Source organism: Cyprinus carpio, chromosome A19, assembly GCF_018340385.1.
Source record: "Cyprinus carpio isolate SPL01 chromosome A19, ASM1834038v1, whole genome shotgun sequence".
NCBI classification, from domain to species: Eukaryota; Metazoa; Chordata; class Actinopteri; order Cypriniformes; family Cyprinidae; genus Cyprinus; species Cyprinus carpio.
Window position 1 is genome coordinate 5555787 of NC_056590.1, and position 20699 is coordinate 5576485.

Here is a 20699-nt window from a genome sequence, read left to right on the forward strand (position 1 = left end):
TATTTATTATTTTCTACATTGTATTCTTTCATTTTTTATATATTTATTTATTTTAAATAAGTTATTAATTATTTATGCATTAATTATATCCATTTATTTATACTGAAAATAAAGCTAAAATCAAACTGAAATTAAAACTATATTAAATCTAAATAGTAATATTAAAAAAAAAAATACAATAATCCACATAAAGGCACAAAACAAAATTTAACATTTAAATCTAAAAATAAAATACAATTGAAAATATTAATAAAAACTACAAAAGTATATAGATAATACTATAAATAATACTTTTTTGTTAATATTTATTGTTAGATCATAGCAATAATAATAAACAGTAATTGATGAATATAATTTTTAAACACGTTTCAACCTGACATTCATTTTTCAGCTTTAGATTTAAAATAGAAGAAATATTACAGATTGTGTAATTATTTAGCTTTTATTTTTATTTATCTATTTATTTATTTTTGTAATGATTATTAAGAGTATGATGCGGGATCCATATGCAATGAATCATTATTCTCTGATATTTTCATACAAACTTTTTTCTTTTTTTTTGTCTTGTCTTTAGCGACACTGAGTTTTATAAATAGCCTACACTTTTACATCAATTAATAATAGCTGTTAATTGTTTTTGTAGTTAATGTTATCATAGATACAATTGAAACTGCGTTAAAATTAATAATAGCTGTTAATGTGTTTAAATTATTGTGTCGTTACTGATATCATAGATAAACTGAAACTGCATTTTAAATTGTATTGTATATATATATATATTTTTTTTATAAATATAACAACGCTTTTTTTTAAAACAATTTTTTTTTATAAAGATACATATAAATATAAGATATATAAATATTCGTATTTTTAAAAATACAGTATTGTTAAAAGTGTGAATACTAAACGCGAGTCAGTTCTGTGGTGTAGTATTCTGTGTTCTGCGCATGTGCGTTGTCACTTCCGCGTTCCTCACGTAGCAACAGCAGCAGAGCCAAAATGGCGACCGGTGGAGATCCTGCGTGACACCGAACCGAGTCACAGCACCGAAACCCACGGTCCCCGGACACCGGCATCAGCGTCATGGCCTCCGCTCACGGGCGGCTGAGTCAGCACGTGCTCGCAGTGCTGGATGTGGTTCTGCGGGTCCCGAGCATCTTTATAATCGACGCCATATTCAACTCGTACTCCGAGCCCGGTACCGGATGGACCGGAACCGCCGGGAGAGCGTTAATCCGCGCGCTGGGTGAGTCCGGGCTCTCCGCTGTGATCCGGGCCGTTAATACTCGTGTGTACAGACAGATAATGAGCTTATATCGGCGAGGCGGGCCTGAACACAGAACCGAGCGGAACCGAGTCTGCTCTTCAGTCACGCTTTGATCTCCGTGTGTTTATGAGAACTGTCACACACAGATAACATCTCAGCAGAACTACTTTACTATTTAGAGCGAACATGTCAACTCCAGCTTGAAATACAGAAAGTGCAGTGAAATAAGCGCGTGTGTATTCTAGATGTTTTCTGAAAGATACTGAAGCAGTGGAATTAAACATTGCATAATGTGATTGCAACTCTTTATCAAAATTCGAAATCGTCTCGCAATTCTGTTTTTTATTACCACTAAAGAATAAAAAATGTAAAAAGGTCATTGCAAATTTTCATCCCACAATTCATAGTTTTCTTTTAAGTATATATCTCGCAATCTTGACATTTTTTCTGAATTCTGTTCATAGCGCAACTTTGAACTATTTTTGTTGCCACCACAGCAAAAACTAAAATGTAAACGTAATTGCGACTTTCTGTGCCACACTTCGTAGTTTTTCTCACAATTCTAAATTTACGTCTCGCAATTCAGATTCTTTCTTTTCACCACGTGAATGTAATAATTAAAAAGGTAATTGCGACTTTTTATCCCACACTTTCTACTTTTCTCGCAATTCCATGTTTAAAGATAAAAGCTAATTCAAAATATTAATAAAAAGTTTAGTAGTATATAAATGTTACTAAAAAGTGGCAGTAAAAGCGTGATCACATAAGCGGAATTTCGTAGGAAAAGGTTATTTGTTATAAATAGTTTATCAATGAGCACAGTTTTTAAACTAAGCTTTATATTGTTAAACGTGGCGAACCTGCATGCGGAGAGTTCCTACTGGAATAACAGCATTTTACCAAAAAGTAACAATATTTCCTGCTGCATTGAGTCTGTTGCGTCATGCATGCTGCTGCATTGTTGCGATGCGGTGCTGATTTTCTTCCTCTGGTTTTGCAGGTGTTCTGGTTTCCAGCGTGGTTCTGGTGCTTTCCCAGAAGTCCCTGTTCAAGTTCTACACTCTGTTCGTGGCCGTCCTGCTGGGCGCAGCTTCGGTCCTCATCAACTACTACGGCACATCTCACATCGACTTCTACAGCGCGTATAACCGAGCGGCGCTGGGCTTCGGGCTGCTGCCGCGCAGCGGAGCCACACTCTGGCTGGGCCTGGCGCTGCTGCAGCTGCTGCTGGGACTGGGCTACGTGGCGCTGCTGAACGTGCAGTCGCTCTGTGCCGCGCTGCTGGTGCTGGACATCATGGCCCCGCTGTGGGGGCTGATGCTGGAGCTCCCGGCGCACGTGCGTCAGGCGCTAGCGCTAGCATCGGGGGCGATTCTCGCAGCACACGCAGCCGTTAATCTGCTGTGGAAGCTCAAGTGGTTCTACTACTCGTGCCGCTATGTCTATCTACTCCTGCGCCACATGTACCGCATCTACGGCCTGCAGCTGCTGCTGGAGGACACCTGGAAGCGCATACGCTTCCCCGACATCCTGCGCGTCTTCTGGCTAACGCGCATGACCGCGCAAGCAGTCATCCTAGTGTACGTAGTGCGTGTGGTTCGCTCGGAAAGCGGCCTGCAGCTCGGCTGGGACTTGTTTTGGGATTTGACCAGCAACTTGATCATCAGCGGCTGCGATTCGACGCTCACCGTGTTGGGAATGAGCGCCGTTATCTCGTCGCTCGCGCATTACTTGGGACTTAGCATCTTAGCATTCATCGGCTCAACCGAGGAGGAGGATAAGCGGCTGGGGTTTGTTGCACCCGTGCTGTTCTTCATCCTAGCTTTGCAGACGGGACTAAGCGGACTGGAACCTGAGGAGCGACTGATCCGGCTTAGCCGGAATATGTGCCTTCTGCTAACCGCGATTCTGCATTTCATCCACGGCATGACGGATCCGGTGCTCATGTCGCTAAGCGCCTCGCACGTCTCCTCAGTGCGCAGGCATGTTCCCGTCCTGCTGGTGTCTCTAGCCCTGTTCGCGCTGCCCATCCTGCTCAGTTACGTGCTGTGGCATCACTACGTGCTAAACACGTGGCTCTTCGCCGTCACCGCGTTCTGCGTGGAGCTCTGTCTCAAAGTCCTCGTCTCGCTCACCGTCTACGCGCTGTTCATGATCGACGGCTTCTACAACGTGCTCTGGGAGAAACTGGACGACTACGTCTACTACGTGCGCTCCACTGGCAACATCGTCGAGTTCGTCTTCGGCGTGATCATGTTCGGAAATGGCGCGTATACGATGATGTTCGAGTCGGGAAGTAAAATCCGCGCGTGCATGATGTGTCTGCACGCGTATTTCAACATCTACCTGCAGGCGAAGAACGGCTGGAAGACGTTTATCAACCGCCGCACCGCCGTCAAGAAGATCAACTCGCTCCCGGAGGTCAAAGGCGCGCAGCTGCGGGAGATCGAGGACGTTTGTGCGATCTGCTATCAGGAGTTCACCGCGTCCGCGCGCATTACTCCGTGCCACCACTACTTCCACGCGCTGTGTTTGCGCAAGTGGCTGTACATTCAAGACACGTGTCCCATGTGCCACCAGCGCGTCTACATCGAGGACGACGGAAACGAGCACGCTACGTTCTCCAACAACAACGGCTATGCCGCACAGGGACAGGAGAGGGCGGAGTTTGAGGAGGATGAGGGCGGGGCCAATGCAGACATGGCCGTCGGAGGGGCGGAGCCTGAAAACGAGCTTCTGGAGGACAATGACAGCATCGAGTACGACGAGGAGGAGTGGGGGACGCATCCGGGCGCGACGCTAGTCGAGGAAGAGTACATTAACGACGACACGGACTCCAACTGAAGCAGCGCAGATATTTAAATAACAAAAAAAAAACGATTCGCGTGATCAGGGACGTTATGCTTTTTAATTTTTTTTGTGTTTATATAAAAGGGCTGATCTTGTGTTTTTCCTGATCATGTTTGGCTGAACGATAAAGAGTGACGTGCTACTGTAATCGCAGTATACCTCGATATGATCACTACTGGTCTCTTGAGTGACCTCTATTATAATTGTGTACATTATTGTACATGTAATAAAAGAATGATACACTGACGTTTGACAGTTGTCCACTGGAGAAAGCTGAATCAGCTGTTAATCTCAGTTTGACTGCGATATATTACGCTCTCCGGCAGCATTTTCCACCTCTCCTCAGTATCTGATAGTATCATACGCTGTTGCTTTTTGACCTGCCAGGCACAATTTACAATGCAATTAACACGTTTCACCAAAACAGCATTTGGTTTTTCTGATTTCTGGTGGTGTTGTCGAATGCAGTAACTCCATGATTAGACGTGTGTTTGATTTCAGGTTAAACGGTTGATTTGCCAAGAGGACTGATGTAAATAAATCATCTGCTTTAGTTCTTTTGTAAATAAAATGATTAAGATAAAGTTCTATGTTCGAAGTGATCTGGAACTTTGCACTTGATTATATTTTTTTAACTTCTTTGTTGTGGTTTGTTTCTTCACAGGTTTTTAATGACATAAATTCACTTAAACCTGAACATTTAGATGCATGAGAAGACTGACCGCATGATGCAATTTTAGAATCATTACGTGTCAAATGTCTTTAAAGGGCATGACTAACGCTTATACAGATTCTGTGACTTACTGATATTCAGCTGCTGTTAAAATTAATGATGACATATTCATGTTAATATACAATTTAAAATCACACGCTGATCTTTCATAATTCTGTTCACTCATCAGTTTTCTACAGAAGCCCATTTCAGCCACTTGAGAAAAAAAAATGCTTTGGAAAATCTAAATTATGATTTTAAGGTAATTATTGCAAGATTAAAAGTTGAAATGAAGACTTTAAAGTTATGACAAGAATAAAGTGAAGTCTTTTTAATCTTGACTTTATTCTCGTAATTTAGAATAATTTTGGCATTCTCAAAATATTAAAAAGTTTAGTATAAGACTATTCTATTGGTACAAGTTTGTTCTTGTAAATTCGACTCAGAATATTCACAAAATGTGTTGACTGTTCTTTTAAGATATTTTTTAAGTCATAATTTTCACTTTTATCTAACAATATGTATTTTTAGGTCATAATTTAGATTTTTAAATTCAATTTCATGTCAATTTGGTATGACATAATTTGACTTTTTTAACTCAGAATTTTGACTTCTCACAACTATGCTTTTTCTGTCATCATTTCGACTTTTAAAGACATAATTAGCATTTTTCATCTCATATCTATGACCTTCCAAAGCATGTTTTGTTTTGTATTACGTGGCTGAAACGGGCTTCCGTAGGTTTCTGAATCCAGCCTCGTCATCGACTACATTTCCCATGACGCATCTGCCGCTTGGGACTACATTTCCCATCATGCAACGTGACCGCGATTCAGAGCGTATGGAAAGTCTCACGCGTTTTTAAACACAACCGTAGCGTCTAAAACATCGCGTGAGAGGAATCCCGTGCGTTTCTTACGATAGGAATGGAAAGGCAAGTGCGCGCGGATCGGGTTACTGTGGTCCGGACACAAGTAAGTTCAGTTATCACACCCCATACACACCCACCGGAGCGTGTTTTCACGCTGTAGAGTCGCGCGTGCCTCGTTCATGTGTAACAGGGCGTGTTCTGGTTTCCAGTGAGTTCCTGCGCTGCGATGATCCGGCTGGCTGTGGTGCGCTCGCTCGTGGCCCGTCACGCGCCGGGTCCGGGTCACCTGCACGCCCGGTTCCTCGGGACACACCGACGCAAGATCAACCCGGAGCAGCTGGAGCTCCCGAACCAGGCGCGCGAGTTCGTGTACAGCCTGAGCCCGGCGAACCGGAGCTGCTTACTGAAGGAGCTGCAGAGCTTCGAGTCCAAGAGCGAAGGTAACTCTGCTGGTGTTCTGGACATGAATGGTCTGGTCTCCCGACAGAAACCAGATTAACCAGGCTGGGAGACCAGATAACCACCATTCTCGATTCCGTCACTGTACCATGGTAATACCACATGTGTAGGTGTGTGAGCGTGTTTATAATGCACACATATATGCATAAATATAATGTATTTCATGCTGCGGTATACCGTGTATTATCGCGATATCGGGAAAGTGTTAAAATTTTGCATTTAAATACAATAAAGCAATGCACAACAACGTATAAAGTAAACAAATGTTTCAAACAGGTTAAAGTGCAAAAGAGTAATGAACACTAGGTAGCACTTTACATTAATTTCTCATTAGCTTGCCTTAGTTAAAACTTTAACTATGAGCAACAGCTGCATTCGTTTACAGAAGTTATTTTTTGTTAAAGAATACAGCTGTTAGCTCTGGTTCAAGTTACAACTTTTGATTTTAACAACGTGTTATTAAAGGTTTAAATGAACTGAGATTAGTGAATGCTTTAGAAGAATTATTTATTGGCAAATGTTACACAATGGAGCCTTTATTTACGCACTGTCTCTTGTTCTATGTAATAATAGCAGTGTTTATTCGGCTCTGTTCAGGAAGCTGCTGTTGCTATGGTGACGTGAGTCATGTGACTCGTGTGTGTCTGACCTTCCCTCATGCACTCATCAGTTTCCACTCGGTGTGTGATTCGGATCCTGTTCTTCTTCTTCTTCTGTGTTCAGTGTAAACTCGACTCATGCGTGTCTGCTGTATCTCATCAGTGCACTGATCTGCTGATTCACTCGCTGCGGTTCACTTCCTGTACACTAGGGAAGTGTGTATATTTAGTCTCAGACCAGAGCTGAATGTGTGCAAGATTGTAAGGTCAGAGGTGAGGGTGTGACCTCTGTGAACTATTTGAGCTCATCTGGAGCTCTGGATGTGTGACTGTAGGTTTATCGTAGTCTAACATTTACATGAGTTTCTGTAAAGCTGCTTTGAAAGCATTCAGAAGACATTCACATACATATGAATGAAGAGGGGAAAAAATAAACAATAGTAATAATTGATAAAGGAAATAAAAAAAAAAAAAGCAATTTGATAAATTCTAAATTGTATTTATTTTACAAATTATTATGCATTTATTTTAATATTATTAATAGATACTCACATTTTATTTATATTTATGTATATTTACTATTTAAAATAAATTATATATTTTTATTAAGTGTTTTATTTTGATTGTATAAATAAATCATTAAACACTTAAACTCGGCAACAGATATTTTGTAAAATAAAAAAAGTATTAATTTTAATTTGTTAATCTAAATAAATTAGAAATCTTATAGTTAATACATATATTATTTTAAGTAAAATAAGTAATATATATATATATTTATATATATATATATATACCAATTGATCAATGTATAAAAGATCACATGACATGATCACTATTTATATATCTATATTAATATTGATTTATCAATATATAATATAGTATACAAATTATTTTTTTGTTTTTATTTCAAATAAAATATTTTTTTGTTTGTAAAAAAAAACTTTTACAATTTATGCAATGTTAAATTTATTATAAATTTAGTAAAGTAAAACAAGAAAGATTTTACTAGAAAAGATTGAAAATTTCATGTTTAAAAAAAAACTATAATTTTAACTGCTGTATTTTTGTGTTTGCTTGGTTTTTATTTTGTGTTTATGTAACTCTTGTATTATCCCACCTTAGTTTTTGCCATGAAGATGCTGACATGCCAATAAAATTAAATAACTATTACTTAAGGTAAAAAGAATAAGTAAAACAGAAGTAAAACTCATTCTTACTTGTTTTTATTGTAGTTAATGAAAATGTTTTCTCTCTGCTAGTTTGTGTCTTTTATATTAGTGTAGAGTATAACTGAAGCTGATCTGATGTGTGTGCTTTCAGACTCGGAGGAATCGTCTCCGCTGACGTCAGCGCAGCTCAGATACAGTGAGTTCACGTCTCTCAGCTCGTTTCAGCTCATTCAGTGATCTTTCTCTCAGCTCTGGGTCTTCTGCTTTCTAGTTCTCCTGCACAACGCCATTCCCTTCATCGGCTTCGGCTTCCTGGATAACGCCATCATGATCGCCGCCGTGAGTCACGTCACATCAGCACACACAGCTGTCAGCACTAGAATATAGAGTTCTGCAGTCAAAGACCGGAAGGATTTAAAACACAACGCCACATTTGAGAGCTTAAAGATTTATATTTGTATCTGTTTATCATTAAAAAAATTGTGACTTTTATCTCACAATTCAGACTTTTTTCCTGCAATTGTGAGTTATAAAGTCAGAATTGAGGGAAAAAAAGTTAGAATTGCGGAAAAAAGTCAGAATTTAGAGGGAAAAAGTCAGAATAGCAAGAAAAAAAGTCAAAATTGCGAGGAAAAAAGTCTGAATTGCGAGGAAAAAAAGTCAAAATTGCAAGGAAATTGAGAGAAAAAATGTGTGAATTGGTCAGAATTGGGAGAGGAAAAAAGTCAGAATTGCGAGGAAAAAAGTCAGAATTGCGAGAAAAAAGTCAGAATTGCGAGAAAATTCAATTACGAGGAAAAAAGTCAGAATTTTGAGAGAAAAAAGTCAGAATTGCGAGAAAATTCAACTACGAGGAAAAAAGTGAGAAATTGCGAGGGAAAAAAAAAGTCAGAATTGCGAGAAAAAAAATTACGAGGAAAAAAGTCAGAATTGCGAGGAAAAAAAAAAGTCAGAATTGCGAGGGAATTTCAAGTCAGGAATTGCAAGAAAATTCAATTTACGAGGAAAAAAAGTCAGAATTGCGAGGAAAAAAAAAAAAAAGTCAGAAAAAAAATCAGAATTGCGAGAAAATTCAATTACGAGGAAAAAAAATGGGATGGGAGAAAAAAGTCTGAATTGAGTCAGAATTGCGAGAAAATTCAATTATGAGGAAAAAAGTCAATTGCAAGAAAAAAGTCAAAATTGTGAGGAAAAAAAGTCAGAATTGCGAGGAAAAAAGTCAAAATTACGAGAAAAAAATTCCGAATTGCGAGGAAAAAAAGTCAGAATTGCGAGAAAAAAGTCTGAATTGCGAGGAAAAAAAGTCAGAATTGCGAGAGGAAAAAAAAGTCAGAATTGCGAGATTCCCAACTACGAGGAAAAAAAAGTCAGAATTGCGAGGAAAAAAAAAGTCGAGAAATGCGAGAGGAAAAAAGTCAGAATTGCGAGAGGAAAAAAAAAAAAGTCAGAATTGCGAGAGGAAAAAAGTCAATTGCGAGAAAAAAAGTTAAAATTGCGAGGAAAAAGTTCGAATTGCGAGGAAAAAAGTCAGAATTGGGAGAGAAAAAAAGTCAGAATTGCGAGAAAAAAAAAGTTTGAATTGCGAGAAAAGTCAAAAATTGCGAGGAAAAAAAAAGTTAGAATTGCGAAAAAAACAAAAAAAAAAAGTCAGAATTGCGAGAGAAAAAAGTCAGAATTGCGAGAAAAAAGTTAGAATTGTGAGAAAAAAGTCTGAATTGCGAATAAAGTCAATTGCGGGGAAAAAAGTCAGAATTGCGAGAGAAAAAATAGATACAGGCCAATATAGAGATATAAACTTGCAATTGTGAGTTATAAAGTCCAATTCCGAAAAAAAAAAAAAAAAAATATTCTCAGAATTTCGAGTTTATATCACACAATTCTGAAGAATTGTGAGATGAAGAGTCGCAATTACCTTTTTTTAAAAAAATTGATTCAGTGATGGAAACGGGTTCCAGAGTTCGGGGCTTGCACACAAACCACACTGCAATCATTTTCCAAAATGTAATTTTTGTGGAAATATTAAGAAGTGTGTAGACTATGACGGTAAAAAAGTGCAGGGAAAATAGTGAGTTTTTTGATTTGAATGTTGGAAGGTGTAATGTTAATATTCATATTTGTTGTTGATTTATTTGTTATTTATTTGATGTGTAAAGCTGAATCTCTCGATTTGCTTTGACTTTTTATACTCGTTTCGCGCTATTCTTGTAGTAAACTCAATTGTGCATGCAGATGCGAGAGAGCAGATCCAGGGGGCGGGGCTGGGGTGCGAATGAAGCCATTTTATTGGTCAATGCCTGACCAATGAACAACGCCTGCCAGAGCGACTAGCCGTGTGAAAAGAAAGATTCTTATACATTATCAGTTATTTGTAAAATGCTGAAGTTAGCCTAATTAGCTTTTACAGAATTTTAGGCCACTACATTCATCGTAGCATTCAAGTGTTATCTGGTGGACAAATAATGCATCATCTTTCATATGTTTATTCTATATATTGCAGAGTAACATGGCTGTAATATGTCGAACCACTTTATATAATGACCATTAAGGCATAATTAAAAATGAAACAGGATAAAAATTGATGCAACATTCCAATAATATGAGTGTATTATAGTAAACACACAGTACAGGCCAGTGCAACTTTTTTCTCATTTACAGTATGTCTGTGCCAGAACAGTAGTATTAATACTTTTCACATTTATTTTATTTTAAACTAATTTAAAACAGGCCCAGGAAGTGTTGATGTAGACCATCTGTTTATAAAGAGTCAAGTTGTTGTCTGTGTGTGAATCCAGAGATTCAGCTGTGAGTTTGAGACAGTGTTGGAGGGCAAGTAGAAATCTGAACCACTGGCCCAAACGGACCACAGGAAAAAATCCTTCACGTTGAGCCCTGCAGTCATTTTCTTGTACTTGGATGTTGGTTTTATTCAAAGGCTCTTTGTGTTCGTCTCTGATGATGTATATGGTGTTGTTTTTTAAGGGCACTCAGATTGAACTGTCCATCGGATTGACGCTCGGAATATCCACCATGGCAGGTATACACACATAAGGATATTTGTGCACACACACACACACTCTAACACTCACTCTCACACACGGCACGCACACAACTCACACACACACACACTCTCACACACACTCTCACACACACTCACTCTCACACTCCACTCATGCACTCTCACTCACACACACTCACTCTCACTCTCTCACACACACTCTCACACACACTCACTCTCACACTCACTCTCACACTAACAAACACACACACACTCACTCACACACTCACTCTCACACACAAACACGCACACACACAAACACACACACACACTCACTAGTCAGAACAGGTTTTGTGTTTTATTCTGGTGATTTTATGTGGGTGAATCTCATGAAACCAACATGTTTAGTTCACATTTCATACCAAATCAGAAGACAAAAAGTTCTTTTTAACAACTTTTTTTTGGAAATTAAGGTTTTTGGGATTTATGGTCACACACACACACACACACACACACATATACATACATATATATATATATAAATATATATATATAAATTCATGATAATTAAAGCACATTAAGCCAGTTGAAGGATTCCTGATGTACTCTATGTATTTTATTTTTACATTATATATTTAAGTTATTTTTATTATTTATTTTACATCAAATATCTAGTGTTTATAGTTGTATTTCATGCTGAATATAATTTCCTGTGATCTGGACTGAGATCCGGTAGTGTGGTGTTTGACTGTGTTTCAGCGGCGGCGCTGGGGAACCTGGTGTCTGATCTGGCTGGACTCGGGTAAGCAGCTTCACTCACAGTGTGTGAGGATCAGCGAGCTGTGTGTTAGTGTTAGTAATGCTGTGTGTCAGTGTTAGTAATGCTGTTAGTAATGCTGTGTGTCAGTGTTAGTAATGCTGTGTGTTAGTGTTAGTAGTGCTGTGTGTCAGTGTCAGTAGTGCTGTGTGTCAGTGTCAGTAGTGCTGTGTGTCAGTGTCAGTAGTGCTGTGTGTCAGTGTCAGTAATGCTGTGTGTCATTGTTAGTAATGCTGTGTGTCAGTGTCAGTAGTGCCGTGTGTCAGTGTTAGTAATGCCGTGTGTCAGTGTTAGTAATGCTGTGTGTCAGTGTTAGTAATGCTGTGTGTCAGTGTCAGTAGTGCTGTGTGTCAGTGTTAGTAATGTTGTGTGTTAGTGTTAGTAGTGCTGTTAGTAATGCTGTGTGTCAGTGTTAGTAATGCTGTGTGTTAGTGTTAGTAGTGCTGTGTGTTAGTAATGCTGTGTGTCAGTGTTAGTAATGCTGTGTGTCAGTGTCAGTAGTGCTGTGTGTCAGTGTCAGTAGTGCTGTGTGTCAGTGTTAGTAATGCTGTGTGTCAGTGTTAGTAGTGCTGTGTGTTAGTAATGCTGTGTGTCAGTGTTAGTAATGCTGTGTGTCAGTGTTAGTAATGCTGTGTGTTAGTAATGCTGTGTGTCAGTTAGTAATGCCGTGTGTCAGTGTTAGTAATGCTGTGTGTTAGTAATGCTGTGTGTCTGTCAGTAATGCTGTGTGTCAGTGTTAGTAATGCTGTGTGTTATTAATGCTGTGTGTCAGTGTAGTAATGCTGTGTGTCAGTGTTAGTAATGCTGTGTGTGTGTTAGTAATGCTGTGTGTGTCAGTGTTAGTAATGCCGTGTGTCAGTGTTAGTAATGCTGTGTGTTAGTAATGCTGTGTGTTAGTGTTAGTAGTGCTGTGTGTTAGTAATGCTGTGTGTCAGTGTTAGTAATGCTGTGTGTCAGTGTTAGTAATGCTGTGTGTCAGTGTTAGTAATGCTGCTGTGTGTAGTAAGTGTGTAGTAGTGTTGTGCGTGCTGTGTGTTAGTAGTGCTGTGTGTCAGTGTTAGTAATGCTGTGTGTTAGTAATGCTGTGCGTCAGTGTTAGTAATGCCGTGTGTCAGTGTTAGTAATGCCGTGTGTCAGTGTTAGTAATGCTGTGTGTCAGTGTTAGTAGTGCTGTGTGTCAGTGTTAGTAATGCTGTGTGTTAGTAATGCTGTGTGTCAGTGTTAGTAATGCTGTGTGTTAGTAATGCTGTGTGTCAGTGTTAGTAATGCTGTGTGTTAGTGTTAGTAGTGCTGTGTGTTAGTAGTGCTGTGTGTCAGTGTTAGTAGTGCTGTGTGTCAGTGTTAGTAGTGCTGTGTGTCAGTGTTAGTAATGCTGTGTGTAGTAGTGCTGTGTGTGTGCGTCAGTGTTAGTAATGCGTGTGTGTGTCAGTGTTAGTAGTGCTGTGTGTCAGTGTTAGTAGTGCTGTGTGTCAGTGTTAGTAATGCTGTGTGTTAGTAATGCCGTGCGTCAGTGTTAGTAATGCCGTGTGTCAGTGTTAGTAATGCTGTGTGTGTCCAGTGTCAGTGTTAGTAATGCTGTGTGTCAGTGTTAGTAGTGCTGTGTGTCAGTGTTAGTAATGCTGTGTGTTAGTAATGCTGTGTGTGTCAGTGTTAGTAATGCCGTGTTAGTAATGTGTTAATAATGTGTGTCAGTGTTAGTAATGCTGCTGTGTGTCAGCTGTTAGTAGTGCTGTGTGTGTCAGTGTTAGTAATGCTGTGTGTTAGTAATGCTGTGTGTCAGTGTTAGTAATGTGTGTGTCAGTGTTAGTAATGCTGTGCCTGTGTGTCAGTGTTAGTAATGCTGTGTGTCAGTGTTAGTAATGCTGTGTGTCTGTGTAGTAAGTGCTGTGTGTAGTGTAGTATGCTGTGTGTGTTAGTGTTAGTAGTGCTGTGTGTTAGTAATGCTGTGTGTCAGTGTTAGTAGTGCTGTGTGTCAGTGTTAGTAATGTGTGTGTGTTAGTAATGCTGTGTGTCAGTCAGTGTTAGTAATGCTGTGTGTTAGTGTTAGTAGTGCTGTGTCAGTGTTAGTAATGCTGTGTGTCAGTGTTAGGGCTGCTGTGTGTCAGTGTTAGTAATGCTGTGTGTTGTTAGTAATGTGTGTGTAGTGTTAGTGCAGTCAGTGTAGTAATGGCTAGTGTGTGTGTCAGTGTTAGTAATGCTGTGTGTCAGTGTTAGTAATGTGTTAGTGTGCTGTGTTAGTAAGTGTGTCAGTGTTAGTAATGCTGTGTGTGTGTCAGTGTTAGTGTGCAATGCTAAATGTGTGTGTCAGTGTTAGTAATGCTGTGTGTCAGTGTCAGTAGTGCTGTAGTAGTGCTGTGTGTTAGTAATGCTGTGCGTCAGTGTTAGTAATGCTGTGTGTCAGTGTTAGTAGTGCTGTGTGTTAGTGATGCTGTGCGTCAGTGTTAGTAATGCTGTGTGTGTCAGTGTTAGTAATGCCGTGTGTCAGTGTTAGTAATAATGCTGTGTGTGTCAGTGTTAGTAATGCTGTGTGTCAGTGTTAGTAATTTTGTCAGTGTGTGTCAGTGTTAGTAATGCTGTGTGTCAGAGTGTCAGTAGTGCTGTGTGTCAGTGTTAGTAATGCTGTGTGTGTCAGTGTAGTAAGTGTGTAGTGTTAGTAATGCTGTTGATGTGTGTGTCAGTGTTAGTAATGCTGTGTGTGTCAGTGTTAGTAATGCTGTGTGTGTCAGTGTTAGTAATGCTGTGTGTGTCAGTGTTAGTAATGCTGTGTGTCAGTGTTAGTAATGCTGTGTGTTAGTAATGCTGTGCGTCAGTGTTAGTAATGCTGTGTGTGTCAGTGTTAGTAATGCCGTGTGTCAGTGTTAGTAGTGCTGTGTGTCAGTGTTAGTAGTGCTGTCAGTAATGAGTGTGTGCAGAGTGTCAGTAATGCTGTGTGTCAGTGTTAGTAATGCTGTGTGTGTCAGTGTTAGTAATGCAGTGTGTCAGTGTTAGTAAGCTGTGGTCAGTGTTCAGTGTGCTGTGTGTCAGTGTTAGTAATGCTGTGTGTCAGTGTCAGTGTTAGTAATAATGCTGTGTGTGTGTGTCAGTGTTAGTAATGCTGTGTGTCAGTGTCAGTAATGCTGTGTGTCAGTGTTAGTAATGTGTGTGTGTAGTAATGCTGTGTGTCAGTAGTAGTGTCTGTGTGTGTCAGTGTTAGTAATGCCGTGTGTCAGTGTTAGTAATGCTGTGTGTTAGTAATGCTGTGTGTGTGTAGTAATGCTGTGTGTCCAGTGTTAGTAATGCTGTGTGTCAGTGTTAGTAATGCCTGTGTGTCTGTGTCAGTTAGTAATGCTGTGTGTCAGTGTTAGTAATGCTGTGTGTCAGTGTTAGTAGTGCTGTGTGTCAGTGTTAGTAGTGCTGTGTGTTAGTAATGCTGTGTGTCAGTGTTAGTAGTGCTGTGTGTCAGTGTTAGTAATGCTGTGTGTTAGTGTTAGTAGTGCTGTGTGTTAGTGATGCTGTGCGTCAGTGTTAGTAATGCTGTGTGTTAGTGTTAGTAGTGCTGTGTGTTAGTAATGCTGTGTGTCAGTGTTAGTAGTGCTGTGTGTCAGTGTTAGTAATGCTGTGTGTTAGTAATGCCGTGCGTCAGTGTTAGTAATGCTGTGTGTGTCAGTGTCTAGTAATGCCGTGTGTCAGTGTTAGTAATGTGTGTAGTAATGCCGTGTGTCAGTGTTAGTAATGCTGTGTGTCAGTAGTGCTGTGTGTCAGTGTTAGTGATGCTGTGCGTCAGTGTTAGTAATGCTGTGTGTGTCAGTGTTAGTAATGCCGTGTGTCAGTGTTAGTAATGCCGTGTGTCAGTGTTAGTAATGCTGTGTGTGTCAGTGTTAGTAATGCTGTGTGTGTCAGTGTTAGTAATGTGTGTCCGTGTTGTCAGTGTGTAGTAATGCTGTGTGTCAGTGTTAGTAATGCTGTGTGTCAGTGTTAGTAATGCTGTGTGTCAGTGTTAGTAATGCTGTGTGTCAGTGTTAGTAATGCTGTGTGTTAGTGTTAGTAGTGCTGTGTGTTAGTAGTGCTGTGTGTCAGTGTTAGTAATGCTGTGTGTTAGTAATGCTGTGCGTCAGTGTCAGTAATGCCGTGTGTCAGTGTCAGTAGTGCTGTGTGTCAGTGTCAGTAATGCCGTGTGTCAGTGTCAGTAGTGCTGTGTGTCAGTGTCAGTAGTGCTGTGTGTCAGTGTTAGTAATGCTGTGTGTTAGTAATGCTGTGTGTTAGTAATGCTGTGTGTCAGTTAGTAATGCCGTGTGTCAGTGTCAGTAGTGCCGTGTGTCAGTGTCAGTAGTGCTGTGTGTCAGTAGTGCCGTGTGTCAGTGTCAGTAGTGCTGTGTGTCAGTAGTGCTGTGTGTCAGTGTCAGTAGTTCGTAGTGCCGTGTGTCAGTGTCAGCAGTGCCGTGTGTCAGTAGTGCTGTGTGTCAGTGTTAGTAATGCTGTGTGTCAGTTAGTAATGCCGTGTGTCAGTGTTAGTAATGCTGTGTGTTAGTAATGCTGTGTGTCTGTTAGTAATGCTGTGTGTCAGTTAGTAATGCTGTGTGTCAGTGTTAGTAATGCTGTGTGTTAGTAATGCTGTGTGTCAGTTAGTAATGCTGTGTGTCAGTGTCAGTAGTGCTGTGTGTCAGTAGTGCTGTGTGTCAGTAGTGCTGTGTGTCAGTGTCAGTAGTGCCGTGCGTCAGTGTCAGTAGTGCTGTGTGTCAGTGTTAGTAATGTTGTGTGTCAGTGTTAGTAATGCTGTTAGTAATGCTGTGTGTTAGTGTTAGTAATGCTGTGTGTCAGTGTTAGTAATGCTGTTAGTAATGCTGTGTGTTAGTGTTAGTAATGCTGTGTGTCAGTGTTAGTAATGCTGTGTGTCAGTGTTAGTAATGCTGTGTGTCAGTGTTAGTAATGCTGTGTGTCAGTAGTGCTGTGTGTCAGTGTTAGTAGTGCTGTGTGTCAGTGTTAGTAATGCTGTGTGTTAGTAGTGCTGTGCGTCAGTGTCAGTAGTGCCGTGCGTCAGTGTCAGTAGTGCCGTGCGTCAGTGTCAGTAGTGCCGTGCGTCAGTGTCAGTAGTGCCGTGCGTCAGTGTCAGTAGTGCTGTGCGTCAGTGTCAGTAGTGCCGTGCGTCAGTGTCAGTAGTGCCGTGCGTCAGTGTCAGTAGTGCCGTGCGTCAGTGTTAGTAATGCTGTGTGTAGTTTAGCAGGTTACGTGGAGGCTCTGGCGACGCGCTTCGGGATGCAGATTCCTGATCTCACTCCGAAACAAGTGGATATGTGGCAGACCAGAGTCACTTCACACATGGTGAGACACACGTGTGTGTGTGTTTGTGCGAGTGTGTGAGAGAGAGAGTGTGTGTTTGTTTGTGTGTGAGTATGTGTGTGTGTGTGTGAGAGAGAGAGAGTGTGTGTGTGAGTGAGTGAGAGAGTGTGTTCGTTTGTGTGTGTGTGTGTGTGAGAGAGAGAGAGAGTGTGTTTGTTTGTGTGTGTGTGTGTGAGAGAGAGTGTGTGTGTGTTTGTGTGTGTGTGAGAGAGAGAGAGTCTGTGTGTGTGTGTGTGTGTGTGTGTGTGTGTGTGTGTGTGTGTGTGAGAGAGAGAGTGTGTGTGTGTGTGTATGAGTGAGAGAGAGTCTGTGTGTGTGTGTGTGTGTGTGTGTGTGTGTGTGTGTGAGAGAGAGAGTGTGTGTGTATGAGTGAGAGAGAGTCTGTGTGTGTGTGTGTGTGTAAAAGATGAGTGTGTGTATGAGTATGTGATGAGTTTGCTTGTGAGTGTGTTTTCAGGTTGTTTATCTTGACTGCAGCAGCTTCTTAATCTCCTGTGTGTGTGTGTGTGTGTGTGTGTGTGTTTGTGTGTGTTTAAAAGATGAGTGTGTGTATGAGTATGTGATGAGTTTGCTTGTGAGTGTGTTTTCAGGTTGTTTATCTTGACTGCAGCAGCTTCTTAATCTCCTGTGTGTGTGTGTGTGTGTGTGTGTGTGTGTGTGTGTGTGTCTGTGTCTGTTTTCAGGGTAAAGCCATCGGCATCACTATCGGATGCATTCTGGGAATGTTTCCGTTGCTCTTCTTAAGCGATGATGATGATGATAAAGAGGAGGAGAAAAAGAAGAATGATCCAAACTCAAAATGACAGGCTTTCTGTCTGCATGACAACATTTATATTGAAGTGAAGAAATCAAGCAACAGAACAAATGTTCACACGGTAAACATCATCATCATCAACAGTAGAAGAGAGCAGCTAGTTAATCTAGAGACAGACGTTATGATGAGCATGAGTTGAACACTACTCTACAGGTCTGTTCACAGCCGGAGCCATAACTCCAACCACAGTTTATAATCACTCCACACTACGATGATAACCACAGCAGCACAGAGCAACGACAGCCATCAGAGTCCATCCCACTTAAAGTCAAGTCACACTTAGCACTTTATACAGTACAGACGGATTAAAACAGGAAAATCATGTTAATGACTCACAGCTCAGTATTCAGATCCATTCTGTTCTCATCTGATCTGATCGTGTCCGTGCTGTTTAAGAATATTAATAGTCTCATGAACTGGAATACTGTTGTAGTTATTATTCTCGGTGTGAACGGGCCTCTCTTTTCCTTTCTGTTGTTTGATTCCTGTGCCTTTAGATTTTAGCAGCATGTTTTCTGCGGAAGCGTTTAGTGAAGAATGAAGTTTAGTTTGAAGAGAATAACTCACATCTGCCGAACGTGGCAGGGTTTAAGAACATTTACTGGAGATTTTGCAACATCGTGAAACTAAATATATCACATATCAGTATGATTTCAACTGGAGTTAGATTTATTCTGAACAGCACAAGCCTTTTTACTCTCGTACACGAGTATGTGACGTTCTGCATTCCCATCATGCATCAGAGACGTGAACTAAACCTCGCTGAGCCGCTGGGTCTCGTGGGTTTCCTCAACCAAACACAGTTCGTCGTGAAGTTTGTGTTTTTAATTTACTTAAATTACGTTTTCACAAATTAAGGCCTAAAAGGTTTTTAAATCTGAGCTGAAAGTCTTCGATTCGTGACATTAGATGTTGCATGCATTATCTAAATCAAGTAAGTATCTAAATCATCCACATTTACTGGAGATGCTAAATGAGTTTCCCAGAAACTGAACAAAATTAACTGAGTTTATGAATAAAACAAGAACAAATATCTGTTAATGCGAGGTGAAACCTCCCCCTTTGAATCAATGGAGTTTTTCTGACTCCTCTGGCAGATATTTGTTCTCGTTTTAATTATAAACTCACTTCATTTTGATCCGTTTCTCAGAAAACGAGACGTCTTATTTGCTTCTCCACTAAATGCATCTTGATTTTAATAATCTTTAGACATTTGCACTGGAAAACAAGACGGAAATACTGAGCAAGAGCATCAGAAGGTTCAGTTAGAGTTATTTAGTTGCACTATTTATTTGTTAAAATAATTAAAAAGTAACAGAGATCTGTTGGAAGTTGTATTTTCAAACTTTGGAGTTATCAATGCAAGACATTTACATTTAGAGACTATATTGATGCATCGAGTTCGCTTCAATTTATTCCTTAAATTTTCTTTACTTCGTCTCACAAAGTCTGATTTATCCACATAAAACCTGCTAAAATGCATCACTCAGATATTTTAAATACATATTTTATTTTTATTTAAATTGAATGATTGACAGGGTCATATATGAATGTGTCTGAGTGAAGGCAAAAAAAAATAATAAAATAAAATATAAAAATTAATTACTTGAAATAAAATAAACATTAACTTTAAAATTAAACACAAAAATGTATACTTTATTTAAAAAAAAATAATAAAATGACTAAAATGCACAACAAACTTTAACTGAAATAAAATGTAAAATAATAATAATTTCGTTTAAAGTGCTATAATAATTATAATAAAAAATTAAAACGAAATAAAAACAAATAATGAAAGATACACAATTCTAAAACTTTAACTGAAATTAAAATGAAAACAGAAAATATAAAAATGAAATCTAATTCAAAATATTAACCAAAACTGTACATATAAAATAAGGCAGATGCTGTAGAAACCCACGATTCCTCGAGGTTCAGACGCGTTTCTGATGAACTCAGATGAGTTTCACGTCTGAACAGAAATACCTCTGCAGTGATGTTTTAGTAGTTTAATGATCAAATGATTTCTGGGTAATATATCAAGTGTGTTAGTGTATACTTATTATTGGACACTATGCATTCTAATCATGAATATGTAATTATTGCACAGCTGTCTCTGGGTAGTGGACATGTAGTCTATTTTACAGTATTTTGCAGATTCTATGATTATTTTTGTGAGACCACATGGAATATTTGTACTTTTATAACTTCATTTGTCGCTCCTCAGAACTACTGAAGTGAACCGTACGAGTTCAAGCACACGGAGTATCAGTTTTGTTCAAAGATGCTGTAAATGTCATGTTGTGTTGCTTTAATTTGAATGAACTCATATTTGTTGATCTGGATCCAGATTCCATTCACATCAAGTATTTCACAGAGAACTGTTCAAATGAATTATAGGTAACACTTCACAATAACGTTAACTAACAAGCATTTAATAATCTTAGCTAATGTTAAGAGTTTAATAATGTATTAGATGTTGAAATTAACATTATTTAGCTGACACGAACAGCAACAAAATTATAACTCATTATTAGTTAATTTTAGTTCTTGCGTTAACTAATCAGACCTTATTGTAAAGTGTTACCAAATTATAAATGAAATAAACATCTCCTGAAGTTTTCACACTGCAACTGGTTTTAATAAAATGCTTTTATTGACAATATAAAAATCACACTGCATTGTTTTGGTTATGTACAGTCTAATTGTGTTCAGCATCTAACACACAATTCAGTCTGAACGGGTGAGTTAAGGAGGGTTAACCAGTCCGTGTGCGTAAATAAACACATTAAACAGCTAAACACCTCTGGAATTCACACTTGATTTT

At 39.4% G+C, this 20699-nt stretch overlaps 2 protein-coding genes across 2 annotated transcripts; both read left to right on the top strand.

Moving 5' to 3' along the window:
- Window positions 1-932: 932 nt before the first annotated feature.
- Window positions 933-4749, top strand: rnf139 (ring finger protein 139). The gene is made up of 2 exons (XM_042776138.1): window positions 933-1246; window positions 2268-4749. Exons 1-2 carry the CDS (start codon window positions 1084-1086, stop codon window positions 4109-4111), a joined length of 2007 nt encoding a protein of 668 aa, XP_042632072.1. The 5' UTR covers window positions 933-1083; the 3' UTR covers window positions 4112-4749.
- Window positions 4750-5623: 874 nt separating this feature from the next.
- On the top strand, window positions 5624-20675 carry tmem65 (transmembrane protein 65). The gene is made up of 8 exons (XM_042776144.1): window positions 5624-5803; window positions 5910-6140; window positions 8082-8126; window positions 8202-8269; window positions 10910-10964; window positions 11685-11727; window positions 16935-17040; window positions 17742-20675. Coding segments are annotated over exons 1-8 (669 nt in total). The 5' UTR covers window positions 5624-5802; the 3' UTR covers window positions 17862-20675.
- The last annotated feature ends 24 nt before the right edge of the window (window positions 20676-20699 follow it).

What these genes read in the sequence shown, in the direction of transcription:
- rnf139 (XM_042776138.1), top strand. Translation starts at nt 1,084, where the DNA reads ATGGCCTCCGCTCACGGGCGGCTGAGTCAGCACGTGCTCGCAGTGCTG. An exon ending in AGCGTTAATCCGCGCGCTGG is followed by an intron (nt 1,247 to 2,267) that starts GTGAGTCCGGGC and finishes CTGGTTTTGCAG; the next exon opens with GTGTTCTGGTTTCCAGCGTG.
- tmem65 (XM_042776144.1), top strand. An exon ending in CTTCGAGTCCAAGAGCGAAG is followed by an intron (nt 6,141 to 8,081) that starts GTAACTCTGCTG and finishes GTGTGCTTTCAG; the next exon opens with ACTCGGAGGAATCGTCTCCG. An exon ending in GTCAGCGCAGCTCAGATACA is followed by an intron (nt 8,127 to 8,201) that starts GTGAGTTCACGT and finishes TCTGCTTTCTAG; the next exon opens with TTCTCCTGCACAACGCCATT.